Source organism: Mandrillus leucophaeus, unplaced genomic scaffold (genome assembly GCF_000951045.1).
Source record: "Mandrillus leucophaeus isolate KB7577 unplaced genomic scaffold, Mleu.le_1.0 Scaffold400, whole genome shotgun sequence".
NCBI classification, from domain to species: Eukaryota; Metazoa; Chordata; class Mammalia; order Primates; family Cercopithecidae; genus Mandrillus; species Mandrillus leucophaeus.
In genome coordinates, this window is record NW_012104255.1 from 233283 (window position 1) to 249197 (window position 15915).

Sequence of the window (15915 nt, forward strand, 5' to 3'; positions counted from 1 at the left end):
TGTGGGCATGACACTTTCATCCTTACACTCAAGAGAAGAATCTGGCACTTGAGCCAAGTGTTCCTTTCTTCTCCAACTCTTGCTGCCATCCTGAGTGATTTCACTGTTTATGTGAATGATCCAACCAATACTCTGGCCTCACAGTCCCCTGACCCCCTCAACTCATCTTCTCTCCTTCAACTACCTACTCCATGGATTTTGGTATCATCTCCCTGGTCTGACTTCTTAAATGCAAGCATCCAACTGTCTGACCACTGGCCACCCACTACCCCAATCCTTACAACTCTATATCATCCACTGAATCCCTAGCAGTATGCCTCCATACAGTTTTTTTTTTTTTTTTTTTTTTTTTTTTTTGAGACAGGGTCTCACTCTGTCACCCAGGCTGAAGTGCAGCGGTGCAATCTCAGCTCACTGCAGCCCCGAACTCCTGGGCTTATGCGATCCTCCCACCCCAGCCTCTGTCACAAGTAGCTGGGACCACAGGTGCACACCACCATGCCCAGCTAATTTTCAATTATTTTGTAGAGACGAGGTCTCACTATGTTATCCAAGCTGGTCTTGAACTCCTGGGCTCAAGTGATCCTCCCATCTTGGCCTCTCCCAAAGTGCTGGGATTACAGACATGAGCCACTGTGCCCAGCCCTGTAGTATTTTTTGAATGAACAATATTTGTTGCTGTACAGCATCAGGAGCAGAGTCCTTTGAATGCTCTATTGTCCCCCAATCTATCCTTAGTGTTCTGTCCCTAACTATGTTGGATACTATGGGCCATCTCTTCAGCCACTCTCCATGCAACTACCATAAGCCAGGTACCAGTGACCCAGTGGTAAAGAGACAGACTCATACACTTGCTGCCTTTGTTCCCTTGTTCTTCCATCACAACCACCCAGCAAGACCTAAACCCTGCATAATCCACCTCTCCGTTTTTTGTTGTTGTTGTCTACTACAGAAGTTGCCGATCCCTGCTTGAAGCAGATCTATATTTATCTGCATCCACAGCCACCCTTAAGTCTGTTCAAAGTCAGGGTCGTCTTCTCTGGTACCCTATTCCATCCCACCTTCTCAGGGATGGGCTACTTCAGTCAATTCCTGACTCTTCCATATCGATCTCCTGTCCCTATTAGCTTTTGCCCCACAGTCTATACAATATGCCCAAGTTTTCCTCTCCTATCCCAATTAAACCCTCCCTTGTTTTTATGTCCACCCCTAGTGACCTCTGCCCTTCCCTCCATTCTTACACCAGTGATTCAAAATGAATCTGTACTTACTGTCCAGAAGCCTCTCCCTTTGCCTTCTGCTCCAGGCTTTCCCTCTCCATATCTTTCCTCAAGCTGTTATCCTCTTGCCTGCCATGCTTTCCCCAGGCCTCTATCCTGCTGAAGTCATATTTGCCTTTGAGCCAAAAGCTGGAGCCCCATTTTCTCCAAAGAGCTATGCTGATCTCCAGCTCTTCTGTGAACCCAAGATGCCACTCCACAACTACCTAAGCACATTAAAAGACAGAAAAAACTCCAATTCATTTTGCAAATTTAATGTAACTCTGATACCAAAATATGACAGCACACAGAAAGCAAACAATAAAGCAGGAACAGCAAACAGATTTTTCCATCACATGACACCCTCAGCTGATTGGCCGTAGGTGCTTTGACTGCTGTGTGGACAAAGATTCCAAGGATGTACTTTGGCTCCATGGGAAGGACTACTGCAATTTATTAGCGGTGTCTGTAAACATGGGGAATAAATCTGAAAACAAAACAAATAGGAACACATTTTAGCACCAAATGCACTGTCTTCTCATAATTCCTTCATTGCCCTCACTTTTCCACCCTGCTCTCCTGCCTTAGTGTTTCTTATAACATCTCCCAGCTCTTATACCCATCCCTGTGGGTCCTGGCTATGGAAATATTGCAGTTACCTGAAATCTCACTAGCCATAGGAGAAGCCACAGGCACCAAGACTGGTGGCTCCACTGCCGAAGCCAGCACTGGTGCTTGGTCCACCACCAAAGCCAGCACCAGTGTTTGGTCCACCGCCGAAGCCAGCTCCTGTGCTCGGTCCACCGCTGAAGCCACTGATGCTTGGTCCACTGCAGAAGCCAACACCAGTGCTTGGTCCACCACTGAAGCCAACAATAGAACTGGGTCCACTATGGAAGCCCGTGCTGGTGCTGGGTTCGCCAATAAAGCCAGTGCTGGTGTTGGAACCACTGCCAAAGCCAATGATGGTACTCAGTCCTCTGTCGAAGCTGGCATTAGGCCTACTGCCAAAGCCATCGCTGGTGCTGAGGCCACCGCTAAAGCCAGCACCGGTGCCAAGTGTGCTGCCAAAACTAGCATTGGTGCCCAGTCCACCACCAAAGCCATCACTAGTGACCAGTCCACCACCAAAGCCAGCACCGGTGCCCAGTCCGCCACTGAAGCCAGCGCTGGTGCCCAGTCCACCACCAAAGCCAGTGCTGGTGCCTGGTCCTCCACTGAAGCCAGCGCTGGTACCTAGCCCACCATCAAAGCCAGAACTGGTGCTTAGATCACCACTGAAGCCAGCACTGGTGCCTAGGCCACCACCAAAGCCAGCACTGGTGTTCAGTCCACCACCAAATCCAGCACTGGTGCTTAACCCGTTGCCAAAGCTGAAACCGGTACTGGTGCTGGGTCCATCACCAAAACTAGGGCTGGTAGCACCACTAAAGCAGGCACTGGTGCTAGGAGGGCCACCAAAGCATAGGTTTGTATTAGATGCACTGCCAAAGCAGAGGCTGGTGCTGGGAGCTCCACCAAAACAGAGGCTGGTGCTATGAGCACCACCAAAGCTGACACTGGTGCTGGGAGCAGCACCAAAGCCAATGCTGTTGTTGGGAGTACCACCGAAGTCAGTAGTGGTACTAAGTGCCCCACCGAAGCCAGCACTGGTGTTAAATGCACCGCCAAAGCCAGGGTTGGTGCTGGGTACACCACTGAAGCCAGCACTGGTGCCGACAGCACCACTGAAGCCGGCACTGGTGCTGATGGCACAGCCAAAGCTGGCATTGGTGTTGAGTGCACCACTAAAGCCAGCACTGGTGCTGGGAGAGCCACCAAAACAGACGCTGGTGCTTAGTGTACCACCAAAGTCAGTGCTGGTGCTGACAGCACCACCAAAACCAGCACTGGTGTTGAGCGCACTGCCAAAGCTGACACTGGTGCCAGGAGAGCCACCAAAGCAGACACTGGTGCTTAGTGTACTGCCAAAGTCAGCACTGGTGCTCATAGCACCACCAAAACCAGCACTGGTGTTGAGCGCACTGCCAAAGCTGGCACTGGTGTTGAGAGCACCACCAAAGCCAGCACCGGCGCTGGGAGAGCCATCAAAGCAGATGCTGGTACTTAGTGTACCACCGCAATTGGCACTGGTGCTGGAAGGGCCACCAAAGGAGACACTGGTGCTGAGTGTGCCTCCAAAGCCAGTGCTGGTGCAGGGAGAGCCACCAAAGCAGATACTGGTACTGAGTGTACCACCAAAGCTACCACTGGAGCTGGGAGAGCCACCAAAGCAGACACTGGTGCTGAGTGTGCCTCCAAAGCCAGTGCTGGTGCTAAGCGCACTACTGAAGACTGTGTTCGTTGTGGGTGCACTGCCAAAGCTGGTGCTGGTGCTGAGTACACTACTAAAGCCAGCCGTGGTGCTGAGTGTGCCTCCAAAGCCAGAGCTGGCTGCACCACTGAAAGTGGCACTGGTGTTGAGTGGGCCACTAAAACTAGAGCTGACTCCACCACTAAAGCTGGCACTGGTACAAGGCGTGCCACCAAAGCTAATGCTGGCTTCACTGCTGAAACTAGTGCTGGTGCTGGGTGCACCACCAAAGCTAATGCTGGCTGCACTGCTGAAGCTGGAGCTAGTGCTCAGTGTGCCACCAAAGCTAATGCTGGCTGTATTGCTGAAGCTGGCACTGGAGCTGGGTGCACCACCAAAGGTAATGCCAGGTCCACCACTGGAGCTGGGTGCACCATTGAAGCTAATACTAGCACCGTCGCTGAAGCCAGCCCTGGTACCAGCTCCTCTGCTGAAGTTGACGCTGGTGCTGGCATCTGCATTTTCTTGGGCTCTGGCCTCAATTTCAAATGAGAATCTGCTCCAGGCCTGAGCATCATCGCCTAACTCTTCCCTTGTTAGGCAGTCGATATCCATGTCATCCCAATTCCAGGGCCCAGCCACAGCTTCCTCTCCAATCCCCATTTGGGCTCTTGCCTCAGCCCTGGCTTCAGCCTCAGCCACAGCCACAGCTGCAGCTTGGACTTCCATCTCCACTGCCTCGCGGTACTGCACAGCCCAGTCCTTGGGGTCTTTTTTCTGCACCTGAAATGGGGATGATAATCATAATAAGAAAATAACCCTAGTAATCACATATTAATCTATGGGCTTTGTATTGAACTAGTAGCCATACTTTTTAAAAATTCTTAGTTATTGGGGCTCTGTCATGGGTCAGTTCTGAAATCATTTCAGCTCTGACGATTTACATGCTATATGACCTTGGACAAGTTACTTAACCTCACTTAGCCTAAGTGTCTTCATTTATAATTACAGGAAATAAAAGAGTATATATGTTATGAACTGAAGTGTTGTGCCTGTCCCCAAATTTGTACGTTGAATCCCTAACACCCAGTGTGATTGTATTTGGAGATAGGGCCTTTACAGAAGTAATTAAGGTTAAATGAGGCCATAAGGGTGGGGTCCTGATCAATAGGATTAGTGTCCTTATAAGAAGTGACACCAGAAAGCTTGCTCTCTTCTCTCTCACACACAAAGCCATGTGAGGACACAGCAAGAAGGCAGCCATCTGCAAGCCAAGAAGAGAGCCTTCACCAGGAACTGACCCTAGTGGACCCTAACCTGGGATTCTCACCCTCAAGAACTATGAGAAAATAAATTTGTTTTTTAATCCACCCAGTCTATGGTATTTTGTTATGGCAGCCCATGCAGATTAATACAAAGTATGAAGAATCAATGAGATGATGTAAACTAGATATCTAGCAGCACCCTAGGACATAAAGGAGGTTCCACATGTTTATATATGAGCTCCAGGCTGCTCTGTACCTGCCCATCCCTGTGCATTGCTTGCCCCAGCCAAGGGTATCCCATTGCCTTAATATGCCAAGCTCGGGCAGCTCTCCTATTACCTTGCATGCAAACTTGAGGACTTTCATCTTGCTAGTCTCATGGTAGGAGCGCAAGCCCCAGAAGAACTCATATTCAGGTGGTCTGCTGTTAGGGACCCTCTTGTACTCCAGGTACCTTGGAAAAAGGAAATGAAACTTGTTTCTAACCAAGCAAGCCTGCTGTCTTAAGCACTAGACACCAGGTGGCCACCTCCTCCAAAGAAATACAAACAGCCCCTGGAGAAGGATTTCTAAGACCCTCCAGCCCCACACTCACTACCAAACACAGTTCATGGTCTTGGCCTCCAATACTGAGCCATTTTCCACTGGCCCTGTACAAAGCAGTCCCTTGGGCTTCTCCAGGGGAGACATGTATAGGGCATGATGTCACAGGAAGGCCAAAGTATCATGCCACCTGTGAGGAGTAAGCCCAAATTCCTGTTGGGTGTGTTGTAAACAGAGGAGCCATTCTTAAGGCCCTCTGCTCTGAGCGCACCCCACTGCAAGGGCCTTGTGTTGAGTCTGGCCCAGTCCTGGAAAGGTCTGCCCGTGGGAATTTTAGACAGTATCAGTTCTAGAACACAGGATGCCCATCCCTCTAAAGCTAGTGTAAGAAAGGCACTAAGCACTTTCTGAATAAGATCAGTATACCCAGAACACTTCAGGGCCAGACAAAGCCCCAAACACCACTTACTTCTGCTTCACAAACTCGTCTGTGATGAGCTTCCTCACTTCCCCAAAGAGTGAATGCCTCACCCTGACAATGGGAAAAATAACCCATGAACACAGATCAGAACTGCCCAGATGAGGGCAGAGGCATTTCCCAACATGGAAGAGACCTCTCTAGCACATGGGGCAGTCTCAATGAAGCGAAGAAAGTAGTGAGCACATGGCCACTAGAAGCAAGCAGTTAAGACCAGATGCCTCTTTGTCAGGGATCCCTGAAGGTCTATCTAACATCTCAGCTTAGAACAGACAGAGGACATACAGGAGAGAGCGAGCAGAGAGTTCAGGACCATTTGCCCATCATCCACCCAGGTCAGAACCCTGGGCCCTCTACCCAGTCCAGCACCCCACCCGCTCCACCAGACCACCAGACTGATGCAATCCTAGGACCGTCCTCTCTTGCCAAAGGACAATACGGACAGCAAGTGCTGAGAAGCCCAATCATACCCAGGGTGCAGCCCCAACTTGCGCAGCACCTCCCAGATGACAGCTGCAAGGGGAGGCAAGAGGAGACAGGGACAGAAATTGAACACATGGAATCTAGACCATGGCCGCCCATTCAGCTGCATGCCCAGCCACTCACCCTCACTGGCCTTGTTGCCATTCATAAAAATGACACTCAGAATCACCATGAGGAGACCCAGCTTGGGTGTGTCCTTGGTCCTAAGGGAATAACAGGACAGAAAGAAGGTTTATGTTCAGCAGCCATCCGCAAAAGACACACCAGTCAGCTTACTAGGCTAGCCTCTCCCAGATGCCTCAGATACAGAATTCTGCCCAGTCTCTGCTTCCAGCTCTATGCCACCCTGGGCAAGGCATTTAGACTTGCAAGCCTTGGTCTATTATTCAGTAAAATGGGAAAATCATATTCTCCCTTCCTCAGGTTGCCAAGAAGACGGAAGAATGGCTGTCAACCTGGTACAACACAAGCACTCAGTCCATGTGAATCCCTTCTTTCTCTCCCAGAACCTTCAGCCCCACTGATACTCCCGCGCTTCATGCATCCTGATCCACCCACACCAGGAAGCCCTCCTTGAGAACCACTCTGCCAAAGCCAGGCCAGGCACTCAGTCGGAAGAGGCAAGCAATGACAGGCCTGCTTTCCTGAGAAGCTTCTACAGAGACAGCAAACCTGACAGCAGGAATGTCCCACCCTAGGCTCCTACACCCATCAGTCATAATCAGGTGCCACTCCTGTGAGCAGGGCTCCAACTATGTGCAGGTGCTGAGACGGGGCTTTTGAGACTCTGTTTTTCCTGACTCCCTAAAAGGATGGGGGAAGTAGGACAAAGAAGGGGTAGCAGCACAGAAAAAAGCAAAAGCTCCCTTCCCACTCCAGCCCTTTCCCAGCTTACGTTCCCAGTATGCCTGCAGAGGATTCCCGAGTGCTGATGAGAATATACAAGCTACTTTGCTTATCAATTTCTTTCAGATTGACTCGAAACATCTGCCAAGTAAAAGAATAGCCTGTGAGATCACAAAATTCAGCTTGGGAATCAGTGAACTTTCTGGGCATCCTAAAACTCCCAGTGTACTTAGGGGGTTTGCATGTGTAAGAAATCAGTGAGATAATGCACATAAAGCACACAGCCAAGTGCCTGGCACGCAGTAAACACACAGCAAATGTACTATTGTCATCAACATCATCTTTGTGATGAGCAGGAATCTAAGGAGACAGAGAATGGGGATACAAGGGAGAGGTGAGATCTGAAATACATGCAGAATGTGTCAAACCATGGATAGAAGCTGAGACTAAGTTGAGTGGCTTGTGTCCTTGCCATGCTTTCATCACTGACATGCTGTGTGACCCATGGCAAGTCTACACCTCTCCCTAGGCCACTGTCTGCCCATTCACACAGTAATGGGGCTGGATTAGCATGTCTCTGTGATTCTCTCCAAAAGAGACATATATATCTTTGCTCAATTCAAAGCTTCCCCATTGCGCCCATCCGCCAGCACTGCCCCTTCACCTTCTCCAGAGCGTAGCTTGCTCGTTCAATGATTTCTGGGAAATATTCATCATATTCTTGGATGACATCCCTCAGCATGTCTGTAGAAAAGGAGAGGTGAGAGTAGCTGAGCTTAGCGGGGGCCACAGAGCTGCAGCCCTTTTGCCAGTCCTGTTGGGTCAGTGCAACCAGAGACCTGAAGTGAGTTAATGGAAGATGCCAGCCATGGCAGAGTGTGAGGAGGGCAGGTGTGGAGATATGAGAGAACAAAGAGGCCATAAAGTGTTACTACCAGACTATGGGAGAAGAGGGGAGTGGAGAGGAGAGCTCAAGGAGGAGGGTTGGTAGGACACTACCTGAGCGCTTGATGGGGATCTTTGTCTGGTCCTTAACCAACAGGTATTTCACCAACTTATTAGCCTGGGAGGAGAGGAACAGATTGAGAGATCTTAACATGCTTGCAGAAAACTCGGGAGGTGGCAGAGCAGAGGGCAGGTGAAGAAGAGAAGAGACTAGACAGTATTGGATTCTTACCCTTTCTTGTAAAATGGCCACATCTCGCGGTGGCGCAGGCCTCCGGCCCCATGGGATCCGCCTGTAATTATTGCCACTTCTCTCATCCCCATTCAGATGCTTGGACTTCATCATCAGAAAGAAGGAAGGTCCAGAGTCACCAGGTGAAAGAGATGGCTCTGGCTCCTCACCTTGCCTGCTCCAGACAGAAAGTCTCTCTAACCCCCTCCCTCAGCCTTGCTGTAGTGGAGCCTGATCCTGACCTTGCCATTGGCCACCCTAAGTCCTGAGCTTATCTTTCACTGTCTTCCAGGAAGGAGTTTCATTCCTCTGTCAGGCTAGGAACAACTCAAGATAAGAGCCTAAGGGTCTTTCTCTTCCTTTGGCTACCACCAATTATGCTGGCTGGTATCTCTTGGACAAGTCACTTCATTTCTCTGGGACTCAGTTTTCTTATGTGTAAAACTGGGACCTATGATCCCTTGTTGGTAAGAGTTACTTTCAAGACATTCAGACATACCTTGTGTAAATGTCCCCAACACAAAGCCTGGCACATGGTAACTACTATTTAAATACAAGTAGAATTACATACAGGTTGTAGCTGAGTGTATGGATGTCTTATTTCCTCACCAATCTGTGAACTACTAGGGGGCAGAAACTATGTCACCTTCTTCTCAGCATCTTCCACAGCCTATCTGAACACAGGGACTAGCTCAAAGTTAAACTTTTATAGAAGAAATGAACAAACCAGAAGGGTAGAAATGGAAAAGAAGCACAAAGTTAAGGATGGTAATGTCAGAGATCTCACCTTTCGGTTTCTCTTGCCCCGGGTCCTGGTTGTGGGCTCCAGACTCAACTGAGCCAGATAGTCATCTGCCAGGGCCTGGACAGCAGCAGCAACCTGAGTCTCAAGGGCACTTACGTTGGTCTGAGCAGAGGCCATCTTGGCCTGGGCCCCTTGGTCAGCATTTGGAGTCTGGCTTTCAGTTGCCCGAGCCTTAGTGGAAGCCTTCCGAGCCCTAGACCCTCTCTTGACCCGCAGGGTGGCTGCCAGGGCCTGGTTTGTGACCATTTGAGTGGCAAGTAGGGCCTCAGAAATCTCAGAGACAGAATTTGGGCCCCTACTGGCAGCCTTCTTGCCCTTGGATTTTTTGGGCCTGATAGCTATTACTGAGGCCTCAATCTGCCTGGTAGCTGTCTCAGTGACATTTGCAGCCTGTATATGCTCAGTGTCAGTATTTATGACCTTAGCAATTATCTTCCTGGCTTTGGAGGCTTTCTTGGTTCGGATGGAGGCTGCTGTGGTGTGGATACTGGCTGTCTCATTGGTAATTTGGCCTTGGGTGGTAGCTGTATGGGTGGCAGTTGGAGCCAGTGAAACCTCGGGGGCACTAGCTATGGCCTTATTCGCAGCCTTCTTAGCCTTGGAAGCTTTCTTAGGCTTGATAGAGGTTATCAAGGTCTGGGAACTGGCTGACTCATTGGCAATTGAAGCGTGAATATTCTGTGAGATGACTGGTAGGTTTAGGACCTGCAAGGGTGACTTGAGCTGTGTAGCGCCACCCTCGCGGCCAGTTGGGGATTGGGTGCCTTGCACTGCCTTGGCAGTAACTCTCTTCATCTTGTTGGCTTTCTTAGGCTGAGCAGTGACTGAAGAAACCTGAGTATTGGTTACCTCAGTGGTAGGTGAAGCCTGACTGATCTGGGTAATGACTGGCAGGTTTAAAGCCTGCAAAGTTATTTTGGGCTTGTTGGTGGCAATCTCATTGGCAGTTGGGACTGGAGGGGCAGCAGGTGCAACCTTAGTAATAGCCTTTATAGGGGCCTTCTTGGTCTTGCTTTTCTTAGGCCGGTTGACAACTGGTGGGTCCACGGCCAGGGAGTCCTTGGTTGCCGCCAACAGGGTATGCATCAGCAAGACACTGTGCTCTTCTGTAGTCTCAGTCTGTATATCTGGAGGGAAGGGAAGCCCCAGGCTCCCAGGGGGAGGCAGAGGGCCCTACACACTTAGGATTATGATCCTCTGGGCCATCTGGCCTCCCTAAAGCCCACCCCTTTCCACAAAGGCCTTCCCTTCCTCTGAGCAGTGGTTAATTGAAATGGGGTGAGGGAAGGGGTAGGGATCAAGGAAGGAATAGAGTCAGGCAGGTTTTCCTCTCCTCCCCTTCACCATGTAAGGGAGGACTGAGATGAGTTAGGCAGGGAATTATGAAACTACACAGTGGAAGGGGTCTGAAGAGCAGTAAGTGAACTCAGGACGGGGCAGATGGCCAAGAGAGAATGCAGAGAGGCCTCACCTGAAATGGAGGCACCCTATATCCGTAGTCATTTCTCCTATCCATCTTTCTGGGAGGCCGAGTAACAGCTGAGTCTGAGGGGAATGGGCCTGAATTAGAGAATGAGAGGGAGGGGGAGATTCATCAGACATCTCACCTATCCTTACTTAGGAGAGTCTCATGTAACCTTGGGCCCTAATCCCTTCAACTCCTGGGTTTTCATACCTAAAAAACCCAGGCCATCTGGTTTCCGTTTTGCCTCCAAGAGGGTCAGTTCTACGACCCCGCCCCTTTACACGCCCCCTCCGCAACTCGATAGTGCGCAGGCGCACCGACTAGAGGCACCCTCACCCCCTTAGGCCCACCGCTCTCCCAAAAGAACCGGTTCTTCAAGGCCCTCCGCGCGCATGCGCCTTGGTAAACCGGCCAGTTTCTAACCAGCTCAATCCCACATCTGCCCCCTGCTCTCAGAGCAACAGAACATCTTGGCGCCACCCCTGACTCACTCTTCTAACTGCATCACATCTCGATCCAACCCTTCCCCCAACACCAGCCCCTCCCTCCCGTACCGCAGTACCACTCCCCTCCGCAGTACCACTCCGCACCGCACCTACCCCAACACAACCCATCTCTCCTCTACTGTACTGCTACACACCGCCCCTTCCCAATACACACCCCTCCCTCCGCTCTGCAGCATTTCTCTGCACCTTCCCTTCCTTTAATAAGCCCCCTCCCTCCGCTCTGCGGTACGTCTCTGCACCACCCCTTCCCCAACCAACGCCACTCCCTTCTCTTTCCACGTCCGCAAGTGTGCGGCTCCGCCCTTTCTGCAACATGAATACCCCACCCCCAAATCCAACTGTGTGAACCTTCTGTGTATTCCTGTTCTCAAACCTTACCAGGTCCTGTCTCTTCCCTTTCAAACCGGAACCAACCAGGTCATATCCCCTTCTTTCTCCAGTCTGAATCTGGTCCTTTCCGTTGCTCAAAAGGGATGCTGCCCACTCCTTTCTCTGGGTCCCGATCCCTCCATTCTGTGGCCCAAACAGGGTCCTGCCCCCTTTCTCCAGCCTAAACGGAGTCCTGCCATCTCCTATCTCCCTCTGGAACTGTGTGTATCTTCCTCCCCTCTTGCTACCGTCTGAAGGATTTCTCGATCCTTCCTTTCTGCGGTCCCAACTAGGTCTGCATCCCTCCCTTCCACGGCCCGAACCGAGTCCAGATCTTTCCTTTCTGTGGCTCAAAGGGGATTCTGCCTCCTACTTTCTTCTATGCGAACTGGGTCCAGGCACCGCTAAAGGCGACTTTGATGCGGTTAGGTCCCGAACCCCCAGCAGGTTTTCTTCAAACCTTAGGGGCGTGTGGAGTCAGGCACGTCGAAACCGCAGCCAGGAAGTCCCCACAGGGTCTTCACTAAAGCCAGGCACCTCAGCTCACCTCGTCTTCTTGAATCCAGAAGGCGTCTGCTCTCTCCAAGCCTCTCCTTACGTCTGAGCCTATCCCCCTCCCTGGCCGGAAGTGGTCCTGCCTCTTTCCGCCTCCAGAGGGGGTCTCGGTTCCTGCCTGTCAGTCTCCTCCCCTCCATACCTACTTTCAGCTTTCCATTTTTCTCAATGTAGCTCCCTTTTTCTGCTTAAGACCCCTATTCAGTTATCACTCCCTCTTATTCTCCATTTGACTTCTCTGTTCCCCACTCTGTATCTCTGTTCCTATTTGATTCTCCTGTTTCCCCTGGGAGGAATGTGCTTCTCGGAACTCCCACACCAACTCTTCCTACAGACCCTCTATCCCAACACTATTTACATAGTGTTGTTATACCTTGTGTCTATGTCTCTCTTTGCTAGAGCTGCTCTGGAGCAGGGGACTAGGTCATGTTCATTTGTGTCTTTCAAGTATTACCAGATTAAAACATTTAGAGGTTCTAAACACTAAAAGATAGGGTGCCCGTACATCATATGCAATTCAGAATAAAAACAGTAATGTATAAAACTCCACGAAAAGTTTTTATTGATCTCACAATGACTATATTGATGCTTTAAAAGTATCAACTTGTACTTAGACTGTCTCTTGTGACATGGTGCACTGTTCCCCCATGCAGAAAACAATTCGTGGCATTTATTTATTCATTCAATCATTCAAAAGAGAGCAAGGATAACTATACTTATGTCAAATAAAATAGGCTTAAAGTCAAAAATAATAAAAGATCAATGATATTATATTATATAATTATATAATGATGATGAGATCAATTCATCATGAATATCTAAGAATTATAAATATATTTAATATATGCACCCAACATAGAAGCACCTAAATATATAAAACAAATATTAATAGACCTGAAGGGAGTAGTAGACTGCAATACAATAGTGGTAGGAGACTTCGAGACCCCATTTTCAACAATTCACAGATCAGCCAGACAGAAAATCGATAGGGAAACATTGAACTTGAGCTACACTTTAGACAAAAAGGACCTACAGAATATTTTATCCAATAGAATATACATTATTATCAAGCACAGATAGAAAATTCTCCAGGATAGATCATAAGTTAGGCCAAAAACAAGTCTTAACAAATTTAAGAATATTGAAATCACATCAAGTAATACATGCACAGTGGTATGGAACTAGAAATCATTAATGATAAGAATTGTGGAACTTTCATAAATGTATGGACATTAAACAACATACTCCAGAATGACCAATATGTCAAGGAAGAAATTAAAGGAAAATTTTAAAATATCTTGAGACAAGTGAAAATCTATACACAACATACTAAAACTTATGGAATGCAGCAAAAGCACTTCTAAGAAGGAAGTTTACAGCAATAAATACATACATCAAAAAGAAAAAAGATCCCAAACAATCTAGCTTCACACCTCAAGGAACTGGAAGAAGAAGAACAAATAAGCTCAAAATTAGTAGAATAAAGGAAATAATAAAGACCAGAGCAGAGGTAAATGAAATAGAGATTAGAGAAACAATAGGAAAAAAATCAGTGAAACCAAGAGTTGGTTTTATGAAAAGATAACATTGACAAGCCTTTAGCTAGATCAACTAAGAAAAAACAAGAGAAGACTCAAAATCAGAAATGAAAGAGGAGACATTACAATTAATACCACAGAAAAGCAAAAGATTATATTATATTATGTATATTACATATTGTATAGTACATATAATATATATACTATACTATATAGAAGATATATAACATATGTTCTATATATAGAAGATATATAACGTATGTTCTATATATAGAAGATATATAACATATATTCTATATATAGAAGATATATAACATATATATAGAAGATATATAACATATATTCTATATATAGAAGATATATAACATATATATAGAAGATATATAACATATATTCTATATATAGAAGATATATAACATATATTCTATATATATAGAAGATATATATTCTATATAGTATGAGATATATATTCTATATAGTATGAGATATATAATACACATTCTATGTAGTATAAGATATAAAATATATTATAAATATATTATATAATACATAATATAATATTATATGTAAATATGTCTGTATATTTATATATAAATATGTACATAATTATTATAATATATAATGACCTTTAAGATCCTTCCTTTCTGCGATCCCAACTAGGTCTGCATCCCTCCCTTCCACGGCCCGAACCGAGTTCAGATCTTTCCTTTCTGTGGCCCAAAGAGGATTCTGCCTCCTACTTTCTTCCATGCGAACTGGGTCCAGGCACCGCTAAAGGCGACTTTGATGCGGTTAGGTCCCGAACCCCCAACAGCTTTTCTTCAAACCTTAGGGGCATGTGGAGTCAGGCACGTCGAAACCGCAACAAGGAAGCCCCCACAGGGTCTTCGCTAAAGCCAGACACCTCAGCTCACCTCGTCTTCTTGAATCCAGAAGGCGTCTGCTCTCTCCAAGCCTCTCCTTATGTCTGATCTCATGCAATGATCTCATGCAGTGGGAAAAGAGAATCAATTAAATCTGCATATAACAACATGGATAGTTATCAACATAATGTTGAAAAGAGACGCGAGAAATAGAATGAAATTTAAAATACAGCACTCTTAGCAGTTCCCACTCTGCTATGGCAATATAAACCCCCTACAGGCACCACCACATTCATTAATTATACCTATAAACTCTGGTCAAAATTTTTTAAAGAAAAGAAAACTTGCTTAAGCACTCCGCAAAGTAACTAAAACCAGACAGATTGTGGAAGAGAGTTAAAACATAGAGAAGTGACCTGCATAAGGGTAAGTGGTCCAGGGTTTTTTTTTCCCTCCTTGCCATGAGTGTATCCCACTCACAGACTGGAGCAGAGCATATGACTAAAACTGTGAGGGATTCTCTGCCATCTTTCTGGTCAAAGGAAGCACAAAAAAGAACTTGGGTAGGATGTAGTATGAACAAGAAATCTCAGAAGGAAAAGAGATAGAGAAAACATCCCCATATATGTGTATGAAACCACACAATTCTCGCCCCAACCATTAAACAATGCATGTTCAAGAATTAACCAAACAAGTATTTTAAAGGCTTAGGGAACTGAACAGAGAGTTAAATCACCTACATAAGTCTCAGCCTCATACATGCATATGTGTGTGTATATATATATATATGTATGTATCACCAAACCAGTTTTGAGAACTACACTGAGATTTTAACTATAACCCAGAAAAGGCAAAGCAGAACTGATGGCGAGAATCTAACTGGGTGGATTTCCTGCTAAAAGAAAAGCACCAACATTTTTCAGAAGATTATAACAACCCAGAGGCTACACAAAATAACATTTGCAATGTCCAGGATATGACAGAAAATTACTCTATGTCAAAGAACCAGAAAATGTGCCCCATTCTCAAGGAAAAAGAAAATCAATATATGACAAAACAAAAGAGACTCAAATGTTGGAATTATGAGACATAACTTTAAAGCAGCTATTGTAACTATACTCCATAAGGAACAGAAAACCATACTTGAAATGAATGAAGGGAAAAGAAACTTCAGAAGAGAAATAGAACCTGTAAGAAAAACACAAATGAAAATTTTAGAACTGAGGAATGCAATAAGTAAAATTAAAATACATTGGATGGGCTCAATAACAGAATGCCAATTACAGAGGGAAAAATATTTACCTTAAAGATAGATTGATGGAAATTATTAGATCTGAGTAACATGGAGAAAAATGTTCGGGAAAAAATAAACAAAACTCAGAGACCTGATGAACATTATCAATGCAGCTAACATATGTATAATTGGAGTTCCAAAAAGACAGGACTTGGGCAGAAAATACATTTGAAGAA

At 46.7% G+C, this 15915-nt stretch overlaps 1 protein-coding gene across 9 annotated transcripts; it reads right to left on the bottom strand.

Annotated features, from left to right (window-relative positions):
- Positions 1–1518: 1518 nt before the first annotated feature.
- On the bottom strand, positions 1519–14547 carry TRO (trophinin). Of its 9 annotated transcripts, none has more exons than XM_011991981.1 (13): positions 14497–14547; positions 10621–10709; positions 9132–10322; positions 8345–8449; positions 8167–8230; positions 7832–7911; positions 7217–7308; positions 6445–6524; positions 6309–6351; positions 5830–5892; positions 5157–5271; positions 4228–4335; positions 1519–1746 (listed from the first exon to the last, which is right to left on the bottom strand). In XM_011991981.1, the coding sequence occupies exons 2-13, from the start codon at positions 10663–10665 to the stop codon at positions 1612–1614; spliced, it is 2121 nt and encodes a 706-aa protein (XP_011847371.1). In that variant the 5' UTR covers positions 10666–10709; positions 14497–14547; the 3' UTR covers positions 1519–1611. The 9 variants fall into 9 exon arrangements, with proteins under 9 accessions (XP_011847371.1, XP_011847365.1, XP_011847370.1 ...); XM_011991975.1 differs by having other exon boundaries at positions 1919–4335; XM_011991980.1 differs by lacking the exon at positions 14497–14547 and adding an exon at positions 12037–12350 and having other exon boundaries at positions 10621–10694.
- Positions 14548–15915: the final 1368 nt, after the last annotated feature.

Coding starts and splice junctions, on each gene's coding strand:
- TRO (XM_011991974.1), bottom strand. CDS start 12,184: ATGGAGGGGAGGAGACTGACAGGCAGGAACCGAGACCCCCTCTGGAGG. Junction 7,912..8,166: donor GATCCCCATCAAGCGCTCAG/GTAGTGTCCTAC, acceptor CCTTTTCTACAG/ACATGCTGAGGGATGTCATC. Junction 4,336..5,156: donor TCCTCAAGTTTGCATGCAAG/GTAATAGGAGAG, acceptor TCCCCATTTCAG/GTGCAGAAAAAAGACCCCAA.